General features: G+C 36.4%; 1 protein-coding gene across 1 annotated transcript; it reads left to right on the top strand.

Annotated features, from left to right (window-relative positions):
* The first annotated feature begins 446 nt into the window (after nucleotides 1–446).
* Nucleotides 447–3,120, top strand: LOC131041982 (uncharacterized). The gene is made up of 4 exons (XM_057975268.1): nucleotides 447–604; nucleotides 710–786; nucleotides 897–1,008; nucleotides 2,805–3,120. The coding sequence occupies exons 1-4, from the start codon at nucleotides 537–539 to the stop codon at nucleotides 2,923–2,925; spliced, it is 378 nt and encodes a 125-aa protein (XP_057831251.1). The 5' UTR covers nucleotides 447–536; the 3' UTR covers nucleotides 2,926–3,120.
* The last annotated feature ends 21,175 nt before the right edge of the window (nucleotides 3,121–24,295 follow it).

The following is a 24,295-nucleotide window of genomic DNA, read 5'->3' as shown; positions in this document are numbered from 1 at the left end:
CACATACAAATCCATGTCATCTCCAAATATTAGGTTAAAGTACTATCAAGCCCTCTTGCCTAAGCAGCTTTTCTTTTCTAAATTCTCCCTACCCGAATGCTTAATAAACAAATTATAAAAGCATTCTTATGAAAACATTGTCTGAATTTCTCAATGCAGAAAACAAGTCTTAAAACAAAGTTTATGGCAAATACCCAAATACATGAATCCAAATTTTTCTTCAAAGAAAAACTTTTTAAACATATAAAAATCTATTTAAAAAAGAACAAAGCAATCTGTCATCCTTCCAGGTGTTCAAAGAATCCCGAGTTCCAGAGCATCTTCAATATGTTTGTGTACACCTTGAAGTTTGGATTAGCACCTGTCTTCAATCCTCTTCCCTCTCATGACATCTATTTTCCCAGTCCATAGCAGTGACATCATTATCTTCTACCTTTCATATATCCATGTAAATCTACCTCACTCATCATACTCTGATTCATTCTCAATAGAAGAAAATTTGTGTATCAGACCTCCTGCAAATACTTGATATAATAATGGCTGTGGTTCCTCAGCCCATGAAATTGTTATTTGTTCAGATGGGCACTGGTTATGATCAGCATGGGTGTGTAACTCTTCTCTTCTCTTCTCTCCTTTATAACACAATACTATTCTTTCAATTCTAACCATTCTGTATAATCTGCCATTGCCTCCATTGCTACTTTTACAGGCAGGACATAACCATGGCAGCCATGAGAGCTTGCAAAGATGCCATTTGCAAAAATTGTATTCCTGCTTTTGGAGGAGGTTTAACCCTGCATACTTTTTCATCTCTTTGAAAAATATAAAGTTTCAAAACTACATATATAAATTTCAGGAGAAGAATATCAATACATGAAATATCATTTTTTTGATAGGTACCCTTCCAGGGATAAATCAGGAATATATGAAGCTAAAGCTGAAGCTTGGAGTTCCTCGTTTCACTAAGAATTCTCTTGATCTTGAGCAAGTTAAAGCTGTTTTCCCATAGTAAGTCTTATATTTTCTAATAATAAAGATGTTTTCTTCACTACTTAGATTTATGATTTGAAAGCTAACAAATATGTTTTGTTAGCTACTTAGATTTATGATATGAAACCTTACTAATAAAATTCCCGAAGTTTCACAGTTTATCAATCTCTAATATGCTAACTTTTGGATCAAGCTCTAATATGCTAACTTTCGGATCAAGCTCTTTTGTTGCTAACATTTCGGATCAAATTCTATAGATTTTAACGTTCTAGATTGGATAAGCTCTATAGATTTTTATGGTTGCTAACGTTCGAGATCAATTCATTCTATAATGTGTTGGTAATCAAGCTCTATAGATTTTTTTGGTTGTTAACATTTTAGATCAAGTTCTATAGATTTGTTTTTTGGTTGCTTGGATACAAGCTCTATAGATTTTTTTGGTTGTTAATATTTTGGATCAAGTTCTATATGCTAAATGTTTTGGATCAAGCTCTATAGATATTTTCGGTAATCCAAGCTCTATAGATTTTTTTGGTTGTTAACATTTTGGATACAAGCTCTATAGATTTTTTTTGGTTGTTAATATTTTGGATCAAGTAAGTTCTATATGCTAAATATTTTGGATCAAGCTCTATAGATATTTTCGGTAATCCAAGCTCTATAGATTTTTTTGGTTGTTAACATTTTGGATCAAGCTCTATAGATTTTTTTGGTTGTTAACGTTTTGGATACAAGCTCTATAGATTTTTTTGGTTGTTAATATTTTGGATCAAGTTCTATATGCTAAATGTTTTGGATCAAGCTCTATAGATATTTTCGGTAATCCAAGCTCTATAGATTTTTTTGGTTGTTAACATTTTGGATCAAGGTCTATAGATTTTTTTGGTTGTTAAGGTTTTGGATCAAGTTCTATATGCTAAATGTTTTGGATCAAGCTCTATAGATATTTTAGGTAATCAAGCTCTATAGATTTTTTTTGTTTGTTAACGTTTTGGATCAAGCTCTATAGATTTTTTTTGGTTGTTAACGTTTTGGATCAAGCTCTATAGATTTTTGTTGCTAATGTTTTGGATCAAGTTCTATAGATTTTTTTGGTTGTTAACATTTTGGATCAAGCTCTATAGATTTTTTTTGGTTGTTAACATTTTAGATCAAGCTCTATAGATTTTTTTTGGTTCCTAACATTTTGGATCAAGCTCTATAGATTTTTTTGTTGAACCTAAATATTTTTGGTTGCTAATGTTTTATATCAATCCTTATGATCATGGTTGCTAACGTTTTGGATTAGATTTTTTTTTGGTTGCTAATGTTTCAAATCAATCCTTATGATCATGGTTGCTAACGGTTTGGATTAGATTTTTTTTGGTTGCTAATGTTTCATATCAATCCTTATGATCATGGTTGCTAACGTTTTGGATTAGATTCTATAAGTTTTTTGGTTGCTAATGCTTGAGATCAAGCTCTACGATCAAATATCTCCCTTACCTAACGGTTTGGATTAGATTTTGTTTTGGTTGCTAATGTTTCATATCAATTCTTATGATCATGGTTGCTAACGTTTTGGATTAGATTCTATAAGTTTTTTGGTTGCTAACGCTTGAGATCAAGCTCTACGATCAAATATCTCCCTTATGCTGGATCAGTATAATGGACGATCCTTTTTGTTATCTTTCCCATGATCATAAAACTTGATTCGAAACGTTGACAACAAAAATATTTACATAATCTAATCCAGAAATAAACATATTGAACTTTTTAATAACATTTCATCTATATTTTTTTAGTATCTTATTTAATATAATTTTATGTTGCAGTGGTGAAGTGAGGGAAATAGAGGTGGTAGAAGGAGGGCTAGTGTGCTCAACAGGAGAATACGTGGGAGAGAAACCTGATGACTGTTATGTTGTAAATGCTGCAGTCTATGTTGGCTACTGAGTAGTTTATATATCCTGCGATGTGGGTATCATCGATCATATAGTGTGTCTGATCTGTATATTACAATGTAAATTATATTATACAGTGGAGAAGATGCTTCAAAAATTAAAAAAATGTCAATTTCAAAGTTGCCTGCTTGGCTTCTATATATCTATAAAGCATCCTTTTTATATCCGTGCAAGTAATTTTGCAGGTGATCTGAATTTATTGGTCTCTCAAATAGCCAAAGAAAAAAGCTCCCATTTCAGAGATCTTGGCACTGAATTTTAACGTGCTAATCATATTGTGTGTTAATTTTGAAGATGGTGATTATATATTTTGTACGAGTGTTCCCTAAGCTCTCTCCTCCTTTGAGCAGACCAAATGCACCAGCACCAGCGCTTTAAGCTCTTCATTTCTTTCCATAAACATGCAGAATAATGTACTAGTGCTTTAAGCTCTTTAGTTTTTCTCATATGGTTTGTATCACTTTTCTTATATTGATTCTCTAGGGCTTTAAATTCTTATTTCATATTTGGATTTTCACTCTTTTTTAAAATTATTTTTAATAATTTTGTTAATTTTATAAATTATTGGTCTGGAAATACTAGCACATGAGCTTCCAATACTTTCTCACTTATTCTTATCATCATTCACACTAATATATTTCATTTCAATCATTTGCAATATAATTCTGCATTCTTAATATCATTCATAGTCTTTTGTAGGAAATGTTGTCCCACCCCATTACCTTTTTCTGATACTAGCACCTCTCGATCATTATCATCATTCATACTAACATCTCTCGATCATCATTATTATCATCCACAATATCATCTTTCGATTATTATCATCATTCACGAACATCTCTCGATCATCATTATTATCATCCACTTTAACATCTCTTGATCATTTGCAATATAATTCTTCATTCATGATATCATTCATAGTCTTTTGTAGTAAATGGTATCCCAACTCACTAACTTTCTGTAATATGGTCGTGTCTCCCATTGTAATTCACATTCTTGAATAGCCTTCATTATCATTTACAATCCCACTACCTTTCTCCAATGTGATAGTGTATCCCATCATCATTCACATTTTTGAGTAGCCTCCATTATCATTCATGATCCTTCACAGTAATGTTGTCCCACTACCCTTCTTCAATGTGGTAGTGGCTCCTACCATAATTCACATTTTCAAGTAGTCTCGATTATCATTCATCATTCATAGTCTTTCATGGCAATTGTTGTTCCACTATCTTTTGCAATGTGGTAGTGGCTCCTGCAATTCAGATTGACATGTAAGTCATTTGTGGTCTGATTCTTTTGTTCTTGAGTATCTTCCATTATCATTTTTGGTCTTCATAGTAAATGTTTTACTAGTACTTTTCTCCATCATGGTAGAGCCTTTCACATGTCCAAGACATTAGTGATTTTGACATGTCTAAGTCATTAGTGACTTCAACATGTCTAAGTCATTTGCATTCTAATTCTTCTTTGGTTGAGTAGTCTCCATTATTGTTCACGATCCTTCGTAGTAAATGTTTGTGGTCACCTCACTTATAGCTAATAAATGAATATTGACAAAGATGTTACCACAAACCCATAAAACCTGTAAACATTGACCTTGATGTAGGTGACCATTAAATATCACTACAAAGGATAAACACTCTTACCTTACTACAAAGGTAAATGTTAGCCACATTACTTTATCCTTGCATTGAAACTTTTTGCTTGCTTCACTTATATTTGCTATAAAATATTTGGCTAGTATTTTTGGTGAATTTTTAGCACTCACCATTTTAAGTTGAAGCCATCAGAGTATGTTTTTATGTCAAATGATGAAATAGATAAGATTATTATAATTTTAAAATACTACAAATTCCTTTCTTTTTGTAACAATTTTAAATTGCCTATGTTCCAAGTTTAATGCTGCTAAATTTGTTGTCCCAAACTACAAATCAAGTAAGAAAATAAAATATAATTTTTTTATTTAAAACATCTTCAATATTTGTTCTATAAAAACCCTTATTTTTCTTATTTTTAGGGTTTTTTAATTCTTATTAATGTTAATCTATCGTGTCAAATGAAAATTTCAATGGATCCCTCATAGTAGTTCTCCTCCTTCAATTTGTATAATTAATTTTTCTTTGTTTTTGTTTCTCTACATTACACATTTCCCCAAAGTTTCATTTGGTAGAGGTGGCTCTACTTTGCAAATTCACAATTTGAAATATATGGGTATTAACTACTAAATTTACCATAAAGATTTTTTAGTATGAAAAGTCTTGATATTTTTACCAATTTGATTATTCCCTCATAATTGCATGCTCATGTTTGGATACTCGAGGTTGAGTTTTGTGTTGCTCCCTATTTTTTCTACTAAGTTGTTCTTCTAGAGTAACATCTAATCCACATTTATGGGAATATGATCTTGCATAACTCATACTATCTCAACCACATTTGTCTTTCATATTTTTTCTTAAATCCTCCTTTTTATTTTCTAAAACAATTTTTTAGCCATATACTAGATATTTCTTTTCACTGAAATTGAACTTGCATCAAAATCTATCTTGTATAACTTTTACCATCTGAATAACACTTTTGTTTCACCTTTTTTCTTAGATCTTTATCTAAATTTTTTAAAATATTTTTCAGACATATATAAGATAAGTGTGAGAAGGTTCTGGATTCGATTGTGTGAATGTTTTTTTCATCAACGTTTTGAATGACACTCCGTGATTCATCATATCCTCATGCTCTTACCTTTCCTATCTCTTTTTATGTTTTTTGTTTGGGTCTGCATCTCATTATTTTTCAACTCCTTGAGCTCTCTTGCATCCTGATGATGAATCATAGAGTGTGATTCGAAACGTTGATGAAAAAAATATTCACATAATTGAATCTAGAAGCTGCTCATACTAATCACATGGATTGTGGAAATCTACTAGCATTAATATATAAGATATTTTTTTTCATTGAAATTGAACTTGTATTTGATTACCTTCTCTTTCATCTTACCGTAGATACACCATTGTACCTACTTCTTAACTTCTCTTAACTCAATAATGTAGTCTTATTAGATTTGGTACTATATAATAATGTGGTTAGTGGTTGAACATACCAACCGTCACCCACTTAGTCAATGAGAGAACACAATGGTGTCATTGAACCATGCACTTGGTCATTATAAAAACATTAACATTTTTCAATTATATCTTATAGTATATTACAATGAATTCTTAGAAAAGAAACACAGATACATTATAGTACTAAAATCATTCAAATTTAACTATAAGAACTTATTCTATTTTTAAAATTGAAATAACAATACTCACAAAATTTTATAACAATTTAATTCCAAGTAGTACACTCAATTCCTTGCAAGATTCCTCAACTCTCTTGATTAATTATTTAAAGCTCAAAATCTATATCACACTTTTAAAAATGTTCTGATTAATTAAAAAATAGGTTTTCAGGACCTGAAACCTTTACAACAAAGATAGAGAAAGAGCACCGAGAAGAACAGTGCAACAAAGTCCGCATACATAAAGACTGGCCAAAAGACTAGCTAACAGAAAGAACAACTTAACAACAAAAAACAACAAAGAAACAGGGAAGGCGCTACACAACAATTTTCTTTAGCAGATCCTCCACCTTTATCACCAGCTCGTCATAGGTGGCTCCGATAGCTTTCAGGTCTTCCAGATCCTTGTTCGATTTCTTTTCCTTCCTCTTGCCTCTGGTGCGGGTTCTGGGACCTTGAGCTTCCCTTGTTCCTTCAGCTTCCAGGTCTAAGTCTTGGATTTCCTTATCATCATCCAACTTGCTGATGAGGGTGTGGGTGTTGTTGGCCGAGATCTTCAAGATACTTAGGCTCTGTTCAGTGATGTTCTTCAGGCACTCCTCAATTTTATCAACTTTGGTAACAGTGTCAGAGAGGGTTTTTTCACTAGTGTCCGCAAGGCTTTTTCTATCCAGCATCTCCTTTTCAATCTTCTCAAACCTGGGGTTGAAAGCATCTCTGATGTCTTCAGCTTTGGCAATGGTGTTTTTTAGGTGTTCCCCTCCCCAGTATTAATGGTTTCTAGAATCAAGATTCTGTTACAGAGTTTTTTATATTCATCCACAGCTTTCTTGTAACCATTAATGAACCATTCCATTGTTTCCATGAAACCATGCAAACCCTCGGGAGGAGGGCCAGATGGGGGAGAAGCTTTTCCAGGGGTAACCTATTCTTCTTTGGGGATGTGGAGGGCAGAAATAGTGTCGACAGCCCTGAGAGTCTCTTCCATGGTCTCCTTTTCCAGGCTGTGCTCAACTTCCAGGGTCCTTGCTTGCTTGTCAACTTCCGGTTCCTTGCCAGTCTCCTCTTTTTTCTTGTGCTTTTTTCGGGTCTAGGTATGGTTTTTTGTTTTCTTCTTCAATAACCCTTTAGGGTTCTCCTTCTCAGAGTCATCCAAGTCCTCCTCTTCCGAAGAGACGCTGATCAGGGGTTTGTTTTGAGGCTTTTTGCACTTGGATGAAGAGGGTCTTGTTTTTCTGTATTTCCTCTTCTTTCCGTTTTCATACTCCGAGACATTAGAACTATCCTCTGTATCAGATGAAGTATCACTATCGGATTTCTCCTCCTCAGAAAAGGTAGAATCAGACATCTCTTCCTCAGAATCCACTGAGGGCTGCATCCGAGCAATTTGATTGGCCTTTAAATGGTCATAAATTAGGACCATTAGGCCTTGGTGCATAGCAGTATCACCCAGTGGGTTCTCTTTGTAGGCCTTAAGGGATGCATTCATTGAACAAAGAAGGAAATAAGGGAAATTAACCTTATCATTGTGCCTAAAGTGATTCAACAGAACAAAGTGATACCCATAAACTTTCGTGAACCTACCATCTAGAGTGATATAATGCATTAAAACAAAGAGAATTTCCCGCCAAGGTTTGGCAAAAGCCCTAGGCGGGTAGTAGGTTTTGCTCAACTTTACCAGTCATTTTTTCTCTTTCTCAGTTACCAGGTACCTTTCAATAGCTTCCCTACTGACCTTCCTATCTCTTTAGAAGTTGCAACCTTCCTTGGTGAGGCCCGTGGCTTGAGCAATTAACTCTTCATCGATTTCAACCATTTGATTGCCCATTTTTAGCATGCCCTTCTTCCAGTTCTTGCAGAAAAGACTAGTTACCTTACCATCTTAGCCGTGGAGTCTCTCCATGAAATTCGAGAGACCACCCTTCTACAGAATACCCCAAACCTCTTCCTTATGTTTCCATTCTTTACAGCTACTTGGTTCATATCGCCTCCTATTTCCGCCCATGTTGTCGCTACTCACGACCAAATTTTGAAACTTGCAGAGCTGATTAAACAGAGAGCTTTTCAGAACTATAACACTTACCTAGAAAGCGTGAGAATTTATGGCATTGATGTTATAATGAGTGGTTTTCTCATTATTTAAATAACTTGAAGTACTCACATCAGTACTTTTCATAATTATCCTGTCCATCAAGAGTCTTTGGAGTGCTTCTATATCGCTCATTACTAATGATTTGTCTGACATCTTTGGGGAGTCTGCATTCACCTGTCCATGTGGTAATTGCCTCACTTTTAACTGCCACATTGGTAGCCCAGTCAGCAAAGCCGTTGGCCTCCCGGTAGATGTGGGAGATATGGCATTTTTTAAAGGTGCTAATAATGTCAATAGCAGAGGTGATTATGTTGTGAATCGACCATGAAGGTTTTGTAGTCCCATTAAGGCACTTTATTATATTATTTGAATCCCCTTCTATCCATAGATAGGGGCATTTCCATTTTTTGGCTAGGATGATGCCTTGAAGAGCTGCCATTGCTTTAGCTTTATGGTTGGTTTGGGTTCCAATAGGGACAACAACCATTTCCTTGCAAATTCCTCTATGATCTCTAAGAGTAGCTCCACAACTTGAAGGACCTGGGTTACCTTTGGTAGCACCGTCAAAATTAACTTTAAGCCAACCTTGAGGAGGGGTTTGCCAATTAGCTTCAAGTTTTTTATTGTGGTTGAGATTAGGACCATCGGTGATCTTCATATTCCATACCCTTAAGATATTTGATTCCAGTGAGTTGTTCGAGTAACAAGGACCCTCAATGATCCCTATATTTTCTTGAATAGACCATTGAATTTTTTGGAACACAATATCTTGATTGAGGGAGACATCCCTGAAGATTCAGTTATTTCTTTCTTTCCATAGACCCCACAAGATGTGAGGAAGAGAGAGCTGCCACAAACATCTCAAAAAAGAGTTAGTCCATTGAATATTCCAAGAGGAGAACATATCTCTGATGCTATTAGGAAACACCAAAGCAGTACTAAAGCTCTTAAGGAAGCTTTCCCAAACAGAGGCTAAGAAGGAATAGTGGAGAGCAAGGTGGTCCACAAACTCTTCCTCTTGAAGGCACAACACACATCTATTAGGGAGGGCAAAACCTCTACCTTTGAGGTTGTCAAGGGTTAGGATCTTATTTTGGAGGATAGTCCAGAAGAAAAAATTGATTTTGGGGGTAAGACCCTTAATCCAGGCTTTAGACCAATAAGGGTTAATAGGGGGGGGGGGGGGGAGGACACAATACATAGAAGACACAGATAAAGTACCTTTGGGATCATGTTTCCAAATCAGGGAATCCTCTTCATTATTCAGCCAAACCATAGACAGATGGATCTTGAGCTTAGAAAGGCTAGGGTGGATACTTTCAATGTTCTGCCATTCATTACCATCCCAGTACTCAGCAACTAAGGAGCCAAAAGATCTAATACAGGAGGGAGCATGGGGGGCCCACTCATTGAAGTCCATTAAAGGTTTATCAAAAAGCCAGGGATCCTCCTAGAATTTTACTTTCCTACCATTTCCAAGTTTCCATATCACTCCTTTAGCTATACCTTCTTTACATTTAGAGGCATGATTCCAAATGTGGGATCCATTAATACTGAGATCCGAATTGAGAAAAGAGGAGAGAGAGGAGGACAGAAGAGAGTACTTACTTCACCAAATTTTGCACCATTCGGAATTGGAATGAAACATTCTCCAGACTTGTTTGGACAGGAGAGCTTCATTTAAAGTATGAATCCTCCTGAGGCCCAGACCTCCTTTGATTTTCGGCCTACAGACCTGGTCCCAGGCCACCAAAGACATTCTTTGCTTATCCTCAACCCTAGACCATAGGAATCTTCTTTGAATTTTCTCGATTGCTTCAGCATACTTAACTGGAATTCTAAAAAGACTAAGAGCATAAATTGGAATACTTTGAAGAGTAGCCTTAAGGAGTTGGAGCTTTCCAGCTTGACTTAAGAGGGCCCCTTTCCAACTAGCAAGTTTTTTATGAAATTTGTCCACTAGAGAACTCTAGAAGGGATCAGGAGGGGCAATTCCCATGGGGACACCAAGGTAGGTAGCAGGAAGGTCAGCAACCCTACACTCCAGGATTCTGCCGATCCTCTGTTGTCTTCTCTCTAGAGTATTAATGAAAAAGACTTCACTTTTAGCCCAGTTGATAAGCTGACCCGAAGCAGAGGCAAATTTACACAGGGTGCTCTTCAAAACTTTAGCTTCTGAAATACTTGATTCTCCCATAATAATAGTATCATCAACAAACTGTTGGTGGGAACATATAAGGTCAGTAGATGATGGTTGGAGGCCCTTAAAAGAGCCTTGCAACACCATTTTTTCCATGGTCCTTCCAAAGCATTCTGCCATAATAATGAAGAGGATGGGGGAGATAGGATCTCCTTGCCTAAGACCTCTATAAGCTTGGAAAAAAGTAGATGGAGAACCATTGACAAGAACAACAAAAGTAGCAGAGGTGGTAAGTTGGGAGAGAAGGTCGACAACTCTAGAGGAAAACCCAAAAGAAGTGAGGACTTTCTGAAGTAAAGACCAATCAACCCTGTCATAGGCTTTGGAGAGATCAAGCTTTAGGATGAGACCCTGCTTCTTTGCTCTAACAAGAGAGTGAATGTTCTCATGGACCGTAATAATAAAGTCAAGAATTTGTCTTCTAGGAACAAACACATTTTGCTGGTGTTTAATTAAGGTCAGAAGGATAGACAAAATTCTAGAGGTAAGGACCTTGGAAATAATCTTGTAAAAAGAATTGTAGAGGGTAATAGGTCTGAATTTGTCCAAAGAATCAGCACCTTGAGTCTTGGGGATGAGAGCAATAAAAGTACAATTGATTTCTTTCAAGATTTTTCTAGCCCCAAAATTTTTTTAACCCCATTGGATACATCAATTCCAACAATCTCCCAAAAATATTGAAAAAAGAACATTGGGAAGCCGTCTGGGCCAGGTGCTTTGTTACCATCAAAGGAAAAAATAGCATTTTTAATTTCTGAGTTAGAAGGAATGGAGGAGAGGGAAGCATTCTTTTGAGCATCAATGAGACAAGGAATGTTCTGAAGAAAAGAGGATTGGGCTTCAGCATCCAGACTGTGGTCCCTCTTGAGGAGGTCCGAGAAATACCTCTTAGCTTCATTCCTTATTTCATCCTCCTTGACCAGTTCCCCATTTTCCACTACTAACTTGTTCACCCTATTAACTGCTTTATGCTTGATTGTCGACATATGGAAGAATCTTGTATTTTTATCTCCTTCCTTAAGCCAAATGCATCTCGATCTCTGCTTCCAGAACGTTTCCTCTTTGGCAATAATATCATCATATTTTTTGAGAGTCTCATTTTCATCAGCAATAGAAACAATACTGAAACCATCCTTCTGGATCTGAACTTGTATTTCTTTAAGGTCTTCCTGAATTTTACTCTTAGCCTCAAATATATTTCCAAAACTGGTTTTGTTCTAGAGTCGTATATTGTCCTTCACACTTTTGAGCTTCTTGACAACTTTAAACATAACCGTTCCCTCAACTTGAATGCTCCACCATTTCTGAATATTTCTTTTGATTTTGGGGTGGAGGGTCCACATTTTTTCAAATCTGAAGGGAAAGTTTCTCCTTCTATTGATGGAGTCAACAATGAAGGTGATCAGGAAATGATTAGATCCAACCCGAATGTGGGCCGAAAAAGAACAAAAGTATTGACTATACCAGTCATCAGAGATGAGAGTCCTATCAAGATGAACTTGGATAAGGTCATTACTAGTTCTTCTGTTAGTCCAAGTGTAATTGCAACCTTGTATTTCCAAGTCATTAAGAGCCTGAGAATTAATAAAATCCATGAGGGCCATGCCACTTTCCAATTGAGGAGGACTGCCTCCAAATTTTTCCTCCTCTCTCAAAGGAGTATTGAAGTCTCTCATAACCATCCAACTAAGATTTTTGAATCTGTCCCTAGCCTGAATGATTTTTTTCCAAAAAATTTTTCTGGCCTTTAAGGTATTAGGAGCATAAATGTTAGTAAGAGCCCATGAAGTACCATCTTTTAAATGCTCAAATTTGATACAAGAGAAATTACTGTCCTGAATTATGACCTGACCTTTAACAGTGTTAAGGTTCCAGATGGTAGCAATGCCTCCAGAAGCACCTTCGGAGCTGCCACCACTAACATTACCATTTTTGAAGAACTTCAAAGATTCAACTTTTTCTCTACTCATTTTGGTTTCTTGAATTAGAAAAATGTCAGGATTACTATCTCTTATCATATTCCTAATAATATCATGTTTATGGGGATTATTGAGTCCCCTAATATTCCAAGAGATTATCTTCATAGCTACTTACCAATTCCCAGCTCCTTGAGAGTCTTTTGGGTTCCATCTGCAATGTTCTTGCTGGCCTCCTTGTCTCTTACTTTGTGGTTAGAGGGCCATCCTGGGGAAGAGGAAATATACCCCACATCAACTTGAGCTATTCTCCTGGACTTCCTTAGTAGAGAAGTCGAGGGAGTAGATCCTTTCTTATTCCTATATTTTGGTTGCTTCCATTCAGTTTCTATCACAGGAGCCGCTTTTGGGTTGTTGAGGATTTTGGAGATTTCTTCTTCATTGCCCCAGTTAGGAGTTCTGGAATCAGTTGAAACATTGTTCACTATTCTTGAGCTCTGTTCTGAGTCTAAGAGGTTCATACCCAAAATTGCACATTTTTGGGCTTCTTGAATTTCAAAACTTGGCATGGCTAGAGAAGAATCAGTCCTTTCTTCTTGGGGGTTAGGGATCTCTCCTTCCTCAAGTTGGTAATCTTTTGCTTCCAGTTCCTTGCCTTCATAAGTGTCAGCAACCACTTCAACTATCTCATTTGAAGGATCATTCTGATCTTTCATTTCCTTTTTTTGAGTTGTACCCAAGGGGCTAACTTTGGTTGGTTCATTTCTCACTACTTCCTGGGTTGAGGGACTAGAGATAGGATTTGAAGTGACTTCCTTATTCTCTGGGTTTTTAACTTGCCACACCATTTTCTCTGGCAACTTTTGATTTTCAATTTGGGGTCTAGGCTGCTTAGGTTCCACCTTTGGCTTGTTTGGGCAGGATTTTGCCCAATGACCTTCTTTTTTATAGTGGAAGCATGCAAAAGGGATATATTCATATTCAATGTGTTGTTTCCAAGTTCCCAGCTTTGAAACAAGGTCTATCTGTTCTGGCATATCTGCATTAGGGGATACTCCTACATAGAACCTTGCATGAGTTAGTCTTCTTTTTGAAGAAGTGACTAGGTCTATTGAGAGCAACTCGCCAAAGGAGCTTGCTATTCCTAAGAAAATACTTTCCGCCCAATATTCAAGAGGCAATCCTGGAAGCTTTATCTAGACTGGAACTTGCGCTAGGAGAGAATCGTTCATGTTTAGGTTCGGATGCCATTTTCTAAGGACCAGAGTTGTCTTTCCTACCAACCAGGGGCTCTCGCATAGAATCTTAACCTTATCTTCTTCGCATGAAAAAGAAAAAGATAGAAGGCCTTTAGGTAAAGCCGATACTTCAACATTTCCCTTGAGGACCCATTTTCGTTTAACAAAAGCCTTGACAACTTCAATATTAGGACGTGAACCCATAAATTTCCCTACTAAGGAGTTCGACATACTATTGATATTATGGTCCAGAACTTGGTCAGGGATAGAGATAGAAAACTTACCACCAGAAGGGTTAGAAATGTTCTTAACAGGAGGTAGGGAGGATTTACCAGTTGGTCTAGTTCCAAAAAGGGAAGACCATTTCTTTTTTTCCCTTCCGCTGTCAATGGAGTCATCACGTGGAATGGGCCCCCCATTGGACCCTTCCCCCAGAAGCCCAGATGAACCCGATGTCTCCTCTGGCAGCGTACCATCAGACTGTAAGTCAACAATAGCCTCCGGGATGTTCGGAGGCTTATCCTTATCACCTATGGGACCAACAGCATTGATCTGGCCACTCCCACCATTGGAACTAGGGTTCCTTCCTTGCTGAGAATTTGAAATCTGAGTTCACCCATTACCACCAGCTGCTCCCGCTTCCACCATCTTTTTCCAAATTGTTGAAGAAAAATACACTTTTAAAAATGTTGATTGGTCAAGAAAAATATATACTATTTAAATTGTTTGTTTTTTATTAAAAAAGAAGCGTTAACTAGGGTGTTGGCTCTTTACATAGCCAAAAGGCTATCAAAAATTAAGCAACAACCCAAAGGTGGCAAAAAGACCAAGCAGGGGTACAAACCCCAAACAAATAGAGTCAGATAGGAAAAATGAACTTGTCAAACCTACAACAACCCAACCCAACTCAAGAGTGAGGAGAGACACCAAAATCTTGACAAAGGGGGGTATATTTCCCTTCCACCTGCAACAAACAACCGTCCAAGTGACACTGTCATTAGGAACCTTCAAAGAAAAATCAGGTGGGGAGGACCCTACAAAGTTATTGCTAGACTGCTACTGTAGAACAATAACAGACTATTGTTGTAGGATAGAAATAAGAGTAGAATCGCCAAGAGAAGAGAAGAGCTGTGGAGCAAGAGCAATAGATGTAGGAGCCAAAGAGGTAGAAGAGTCCACAATAGTAGTAACATCAGCAAAGATTTCATCATTAGTAAGGGGCACCTCATCATGGGAGAAGACGTCATCCTCTAGAGAGGAGTTGAAAAAAACATCCTCAGAAGCATTAACTGTCAAGTGATCTTCAGTAGCATCTTTCTACCAAGTAGCAACACCTCTGTGGTGGGAGAGAGAACAGTTTGAAGATAAGTGACCTATTGAGAAGCATCTTCTATGATGAAAAGGGAGGCCCTCATAATCCAATGATTGAATCCATGACCTGTCCCCAACCATTAGAACCACATCCCTAGGGAGGAGCAGATATATGTCAATATCAATTAATAGGTGGGCAAAGGTAGAATGACCCATAGAAGTTGTGGCATCATCAACCTTCAAGAAGCTTCCAATGGAGTTACTGATGGCCTCAAAACAAGAAGGCTCCCAGAAATGGAGGGGAAGATTAGGAAGATAGGCCCAAACCGAACGAACAGTAATGGGTTTAGTAAGGGGGTTGAATAGAGCGAGAGTGATCTCCCCAATCCCACAACTTACCTAGAACCAAATTGCAATCAAGAGTAGAAGTAAATAAAGCAACAAAGAATCCTTTAGCACAAGGAAAAATCTCAATGCCATGAGCAACTAAAGGCTTCCAGGAATCACTAACCTAGCGGTGAAGGTCTGGAAGAGAAGGCCAAAACCCAGTAAATTGTTTGTTACTATATCATGATATCGAATGAATTATAAGCTCTAATTCAATGACTTAATATACCAATGCCTTTAAATTTTCTTGACATGGTCATGAAATTAATCTTTATTTTAATAAACTTTATGACAAATGACACTCAAAAAAAATTCTTATCAATTTATGTTATTTCGGATTTGATCATAACTTACTTTCCTTTGTTATTAAAAATTATTTTTAAACTCATCCAATCCATATATAATCCTAAGCTTACAAAGATGATATTTAGCATTCAATTTCTTTTGTGTTTTCACCCATTTCATGGTCTGGTCTTTTTTTTGGGGGGTTAGGTTGTATCTTTAATGCAACTAAGTTGGGGATTACTAAATGAATACTTTTTTCTTATAGAAATACCTCACAAAAATACTAAAAAATCTAATAGGTCTTATGATAACAAAGAAACAAAAATAAAGATAATAATGATTTCTAATTCTATGTAGAAATTATAATTAATTATTCATAGAAATAAGATTTTGAATATAATCATCTATGCTTTTATTTACTAATTTATTATATTATTTAAAACTAAAAAATTAATCCAAACTTTTTATTAATGTAAGGAAGTAAGGTGTGCAAAAATAACTTCCTATTGACGTTGAAAGGAGTAATATACAAATAACTTAAATTTTGATACAAAATAATAATAAGTTTTAAAACATATTCATAAATAGACTTGAATAATTATCCATAACATGGTGATTTATGTGAGGAAAACCCTTGCAAGAGAAAAAACTTACACTTCAAAACCTGCATATGTGGGCATGATATAGGAGGGAGATGTAAATGGATGACATAATGGATTCCCTTGTCAAAGGTAGTATAAGGACTACTAGTACATATGCATAGAGGCATGCTAGGGTAGCTTGGATGAATGATTGTATTTTAGAAGACAATTGGGGAAAGCTTGCTAGCAATGATGACATCCAAGTTGTCAATTTCATACTCATCTTGATCAACAAGAATTTCATCATCATTGAAATAGGATGGAGTTGAAGGAAATTTATGATGGAGGATCTCATCATCGTAATATTATGATATGATAATTCGTTGATGAGTTAGATAGGGTTCAAGGACAATGATGGATAATGCACTAAAGCTCATATTAGGATGAACAAAAAGCTTATACTAGGATATGGATCAAGCTTAAGCTAGGATATGAATTAAGCTCAAATTAGGAAGGGTATTGAAATAGAAGACTTGTTGGAAAGAAAATGGAGGTGATGAAAATGAATCATTTAGCATAGATATGGAGGGAAAAAAAGATCTAATGACTAGATGAGAGGTATGTGACAAGGTGAATTCTTTGAAAAGGGAGAAAATTTGGCTAAATATGGATGAATGAAAATTGACAACAATAGGATTGGGGATGATGGAAAGGAAAATTCATCCAAGCACACGGGAAAAATGCTCAAGTAGAAGAAAATTCACCCAAGGATAGGGCATATTTTCCCAAGGATGACTAGACTAAGACCAAAAAAGGGCTAAAGACAATAAATACTGGATTGGACTAACAAGAGACAGATACAGGATGACCATAAGAAAACACACAAAAAAAATCGCATATCTATGGTTAGTTATATGAGAGTGACAATAGTGTAGGCTCACAGTGCAAGCACTAATACCATTTATCGATGGCTAGATAGCTAAAGATCACAACGTGCAAGGGTTAAGGACCACTTTGTTGAACACACCACAAGACTGAGAGGGGGGGGGGTGAACAGTCTTGAGAAAATCCTTAAAATTTTTCAATCACAAGCACTTATCAATTATCTTTAACCAACTAGACACTAATGAACAATGAAGCAACAAACACTAAATTCATTAACACTAAATTTTTACATGGAAAACCCAATATGGGAAAAACTATGATGAGAATAAAACTGACTATATGAATAACTAAATACAATGTTTTAGGCACAAGGCCAAGGAATATCACTAATTCTGATTTGGACTTGCAGGCTAAGGCACACAACCTTAGGGCAAGATATAATAGACTTGCAAGCTGAGACACACAATCCTAGGATAAGATAGAGATCTACACAAGCTACCAGAAGGACTCACTGTCTTCCAATAGTTATAGGGGAATGATGAATTGAAATAAACAAGATCTATTGATTATGAAATAATCCTTGAACTTTTGATTTAAGTGACCGATATCATGGAAAACACCACTCACACATTCACTACCTCAAAAATATGTCACATTGAAAGGTATGATCATTAAAGCTCATCAAAAACTGATATTCACACTTCTACTTCCCATATATGCTTCCACAACGCTCTCAATCAATCCACACCCAAATTCACACATCCCCACATCTATCTATGTCATCTTATTCATCAAAACTCTCAACTAGATCAACCACAATAGAATAAACATAATTTATACAAAGTCGGCCACCATGAGCAACTGCACTAAATGCAGTCCACTCCAGGAGATAAAGAGTGTTAGACAACTCAGATAACCGATGAACAAATGAGAGAGGGGGGGTGAATCAATTGTCAATAGATTATATAACTTTAAGCATTAAATCCTTGTTACTAGAATAACAGATATAACAGTTAAGCACAAATATAAACCACAGAACATTTACCAACCATCCACAAAAGATAACACCAAGATTTGTACATGGAAAACCCGATAAAGGGAAAAACCATGGTGGAAAGCCTACCCACGGTTAGATAATACTTCTGCAATAAGTATGTGGTTACAGTAAGAGGGGTTTGCACATGCAGGAATGCCAACAACCTAGAGCGCAGTGCTCATCACAAAAGGATCCTTGCTGACTATAAAATAATTCCAGACTACAATCTGGAAGAAGAATGAACTGCAAGAATAACATCTCCTATGCCTGAGTACAATTCTAGTTAAGATCAGTACTAGAGGTCTTAAACCTCTTTCACCAATCCAATTCAATCACCTATGATCGACCAAAAACCTTTTCATATGATTACAACTTTATTCGCACACAAGTAATCCCATAACCATAATCCCATTAATCCCATGATCTACAAAGAGATCTTACATCACATTTATACACACCCAGGACCTAAACAATTAGGTCGGCCACCTAAAAGATAATATAATAAATTCATAGCTTAAACCCGCAATATAATGATCAACCAAGTCGAATTGATACTGAAACAACATAATACAATCAATAAACCCAACCGGTAATGCATCGGGATCATCCACCAACACGTTACATAAACCAATCCATAACCTAGCCGAATAAGATAGCATTAGGTCTGGATCCAAATCCAATACCACTAATCAACATGAACACAAAAAAGATAACCAAATTTTTTTTGAAAGGCATATAGAAGCCTTTCCAACACCACTTATCATGTGTATCAAAAGGTCTTCAACAAAGCTCTGCTGACAGAACCCTTACCGGTGACTAAAAGGCTTACTAGAACAAATGATAGCTCCTGAGTCATCAAATCCTGGACCAACTAATCGTGATACCCATCTGAATAGAATGAATGAAATATCTAAACCATATCCACAAGCCAAAGAATACCAGAGCATACCAAATCAATATCATAAACCAACCACTCTATCGGAACCTACCAGAAGCCAATAAACAATCAAAACAGTCGGTGTTGCCATCAATGACAAAACATCAATGCAAAACATAATTAATTCCTCCAATTTCCAACAAAGAGGACTCAAATACATCACAAAATTCCCTCCTAAGTTGATTTCAATGAACCACGCACAACAACACATCCTCCAAAGTCAACATCAAATGAAGCATGTGGATAAATAGTAAAGCACATTACCCTGTCGGTTCAAAAAAGTTATGCAATGCAAGTCACTTAATGTAGATCTTCACATGCCATGGTAATAACCACAACAAAACTTTAACTTAACCTCTAATGCATATTTAGACCAAAAGAGTATAATCCAAATAAGATTAGCTAATTGAATCGGCCAAAGACCAACACAAATGATAATGTCGAATAACATGACTTGCAGAGCGAACCAACACATGAAATCTGAACTAGAACACCACACAAATAATATGAACATTTCCACAAAGCCACAACACTTAAATAAACACAATGGAGAATTACGAAGCATTCTTGATGCAGGAGCATCCCTGATTCTTGGCAATCTTGCATCAACCAAAAATATTTCCTTTTTGTTTTTCTTTCTATTTTGCAGTTTCAATATTTCATTATGCATTTTCTAGCATTGGCTCACTGGATCTTGAGGAATTGGATTTTTTCTTAAGGACTTGATCATCTACCTTATTCCTAAACTGCACAGAATTTGGATCATTTTTCGACAAGTTATCGCTATCGATTTTCGAGACAGTTTTCTGGTACTAGTTGCCTGGACCTATTTCCATTAGTGATCTACCAAATCCCTTTTGCGAGCTAGCTCACAGAGCCCTCAACATTGATTCTGATGTTCCTTGGCATGTGACCAACCTTCCCTTTGATCTACACTTCATCCTTTGGATTTTCAAGAGGAATTTCCTTGGCAGAGGCCGACCTTATTGTTTTTACATGTTAGGTCTTGTTCTTCGGCATTTGATCCCTTTTTGGGCCGACTAGATCCCTTGGATAGTATACATCATTGTAATTAAGCATTAGACTTCAGATAGAAAGTGATAAACTAAACATAGAAGCTAGATCTTAACATTTGTGGTCCGGGTTGTGACCTGTTACGTAATTGAGCATATTTTTGTACGCCAGTGAGCCGGTTTTTGTAACCTGATTGTTATTGGTTGATTGTAATTACCGGTTCATTCTATTCTGCATTGCCTCTATCATATCCTTGTGTTTCCATTGTGTTTAATCTTGTTGACCGGTCCAGATTGATCTATTTGAGGTCCCTCGTAACTAGTGACTGCACCAAGTGGTATTAGAGCAAGCTTTCATTCTGGAGATTGCATTGTCCTGAGAAGATTGTTGGCATTTGCATGAAGATTGCATTAATGAAATGTTATATTGTCATTGATGTCAATTATAACCAGTAATGATGCTATAATAATATTGTTTTGCTACCAGTAAGTGAGCTTGTGAAGGAAACTGGTATTGCTAGAGATGAAGTGAGATCAACCGATAAACCCTACCTGTTGATATGATAAACCCTAACCGATGGAGTTTTGGTGAATCAACTGTATTGGTTTATGATCTAATGATGAGTGGTAATAATTATGACATGTATGCATGTTGTATGAGAAGAGTTTCAAATGGTTTTTGGCACGTAGAGATAACAGTTTTTGTCTTGGGAATGAGCAAGTTCATTGCATGTAAGGGAAACCACGTGATGAGTTACAGTGTTCGATGAAGCAGTGATCAAGGAGCGGTCAAGGATATCTTGAATGATGTGCAGTGAGTGCTATGTAATCCAATGGTCATACTTGAACCGATTTGTTTGTAATCTCTATGAGATGTTTAGGTTTGTGATGTGTTACCAACCTATTAATTGGTTTATAAGGTTGATGAATTGTTTTGTTCAAGAGTTGACAATTTGTAGTTGAGAGTAAGAGAGTGTGGTTGCCAAACTAGATGATGTATCTCCAGTATGTGTAAAGGTAGATAGGAGCATGAAAAGGATCTAAACAAGCAAGTGTAGTGCTATTGAAATAGATCAGCAAACCCCTGTCGTTCTCTAACAATTACAACGGTCAAATCCCCTAACCGCATAAGCTCTAACAAGCTTAGTATTATTCAAATCCTTTAACCACATGGTCCATTAGATTGGATTTCAAATCCTCTATCGAGGTTACTCCTAACAGGGTATTGCTTCTAATATGGCATTATAGTCAATCTCTTAATCAGCTGGTCCCTAACAGGATATGTTCTTAACAAGACTTTTGTAAAGCTTTAATAGGCTAGACTTCTAACAGGGCGAGCTTCAGAAGAGTTCAAAATACTTGTGGGTATTCATCCCCACTTTGGTTTTTCCCATTTGGGTTTCCACGTCAAAAATATCATGTCAAGTGGTGAATTCTTTTGTGGTTATGTTTTCTATGGTTGAATTGCTTAACTGCTAAATCCACTTTGATATGTTATGTTAACCAACAACAATCTGAAATGAGCTTTTACTTCTGTCAGTAAAGTCTTTGAATGATTCAGTTTAAAGGTTTTGAGAGTTTCAAAGTTGTTTTACTAGTAATCTATTATAACAGTCAACCGGTTTAACTTGTCAGTATTATTGCATTTAAAGTTCATTCTTTGAACCTGTTAGTTTAGAGTTTGCTTTGAGAGGTTGTTTTCGTTTAGTGAAAAGTTTATGTCAATTTTTTATCTACCGATTCACCCCCCCTCTCAGTAGTTAAGCAGATCCTTATTCTTTCATCATACCATCAATTGGTATCAGTGCATTTCAGGTCCTCTAAGGTCTAAGCCTAACAACTTGAGGTAAAGATCTTGAAGAACATGATGAAGAATGAAGGTCCGAAGTTTAATAGAGAGAACTATAGAATATGGAGTGATAGAATGAAAATCTATATCAAGAGTCTAGGAAGTCAATACTGGGAACATGTTGGTACTCAATATGTTGCACCTAGTGGGACTATGATTGATGATCAGAAGAAAGAGCAACAAGAAAAAAATCAAGCATTGGAGGCCATTATTAGTTCTTTGTCTGATGCTAATTATGTTGATGTCCATGGTCTGGAGACTGCTTATGAGGTATGGAAGAAACTTGAAGAGATCTATAACGATGATGAACATGTGAAGATTGCCAAAGAAGAGAGTCTAAGAGGAAAATTTGATGACATGCAGATGGCTGAATGTGAGAATATACAACAGTATGGAAAGAGGATCAAAGAGATAGTTGGTGAGATCAAGAGTGCTGGTGGTAAAGTGGAAGATGCCATAGTGGTTAGTAAGGTGTTGAGAACCCTTCTACTGGTCTATGCTATCTAAGTTGCAGCCATTCAGGAGCTAAAGTCTATTGATAAAACTAAGGTAACCCTTGACTCCATCATTCATAATCTTAGTACTTTTGAATTAAATGGCTATGATGGTAATGTTCAGAAATCTGAATCTACATTTAGAGCTTCATTTTCTAACCCATCTATGAGGAAAAGTAGAGATGTCAATCATAGTTATGAATCTAGATTGAACAGAGAAGTTGATGATGAAGATAGTTTAGTTGACCTTGAAGTATTGTTGGCCAAGTGGTTGCCCAGAGATAACGGTAAGTATAGAGGTAAATTACCTTTGAAATGTTTTGCTTGCAGCAAGATTGGACACATTGCAGCTAACCGTCCTAATGGTGACAATGAGCACAAGCACGAGAAGCTCAAGAAGTACAAAGTAAAAGGAAAAAGAGATTGTCTCATTGCAGTTGATGGTGGTATCATTGATGAGGAATCTGAGGGAGATGCTAATCAAGACATTGTTTTTGTAGCCATTAAAGAGGATACATCTGATCCAAAGGCATTAGTTTCTTGCATGGATAATTCAGATGATTGGATCATTGGCAGTGGTTGTTCACACCACATGACCGATGATCGGAGAAAATTTATTGCTTTGAAGGAATTTGATTGAGGAGTTGTGAGATTTGGTAATGACTCACCCTGCATGGTAAAAGGTAAGATAATTATTTCTCTTAATGAAAAGAGCAGTGCAAATGATGTCTACTGGGTTGAAGGATTAAATCACAATATTTTAAGTGTAGCCCAGCTCAATGACATAGGTTATCCATTGGAATTCAAGAATGGAATTTGCAAAATCTATGGGAGAAAAGGTGAACTAATTGCAACCGGCAAGCAGACTAAAGGTAACATGTTTCACATGAATCCTAAAGTAAACAACTGTTTAATTGCTAAAGTAGATGATAGTTGGCTTTGGCATATGAGATTTTGTCATATAAATTTGGATAACATTTACAAAGTGAGTAAGTCCAAGTGAGTGAGAGGTTTTCCTCAGTTGGACAAACCGGTTAATGCTCTATGTAAGGAATGTCAGTTGGGAAAGATGACATCCTCAACTTTTAAGAGCAAATCTTTTTCAATAGAACATTTGTTAGATTTGGCTCATACAAATCTTTGTGGACCCATAATGACTAAAAGTTTTCAAGGTGACAGATATTTTCTGATCTTCATTGATGATTTCTCAGGAATGATGTGGGTCACATTCTTGAAGGACAAAAAAGAAGCCTTTAGTAAGTTCAAGGCATTCAGGGCCTTAGCTGAAAAGGAAAGTGGTAAGAAGATAAAGTGTCTGAGGAATGATCAAGGTGGTGAATTTACTTCAATGGAATTCACTATATATATTGTGAAGAAAATGGTATCAAAAGGAAAATTTTTGCATCGAGGACACCACAACACAATGGTATTGTAGAGACGAACAACAGGTCAATTGTTGAAGCTGCTAGAATGATGCTGATACAAGGAGGTGTAGCAAAAAATTTCTACAGAGAAGTTGTCAGTACAACTGTCTACACTATGAACATGATATTGGTAAAAAGAGGTAACGATAAAACTCTTTATGAATATTGGTATGGTAGGTCACCTAATGTCAGTTATTTTAAGATGTTTTATTAAGAGAGGTGACTATGTTAGCAAGTTTGAGGCTAAAAGTGATCAAGGCATATTTCTTGGTTACTGCACCAAGAGTAAGTCCTACACATGCTACAACAACCAGACACATATAATCATTGAAAGTGATGATTTTAGAGTTGATGAGTATGCTAAAGTCTCAGGGGAAACCAGTGTGGAGAAAAAGGATGAAGATCCTTGCATTTTATTTTTGGAACTAGAACCG

The sequence above is a fragment of the Cryptomeria japonica genome, chromosome 1, assembly GCF_030272615.1.
Source record: "Cryptomeria japonica chromosome 1, Sugi_1.0, whole genome shotgun sequence".
In the NCBI taxonomy this organism is placed as follows: Eukaryota; Viridiplantae; Streptophyta; class Pinopsida; order Cupressales; family Cupressaceae; genus Cryptomeria; species Cryptomeria japonica.
Note: the sequence above shows the minus strand (reverse complement) of the source record. Positions and strands in the feature narration are given on the sequence as shown.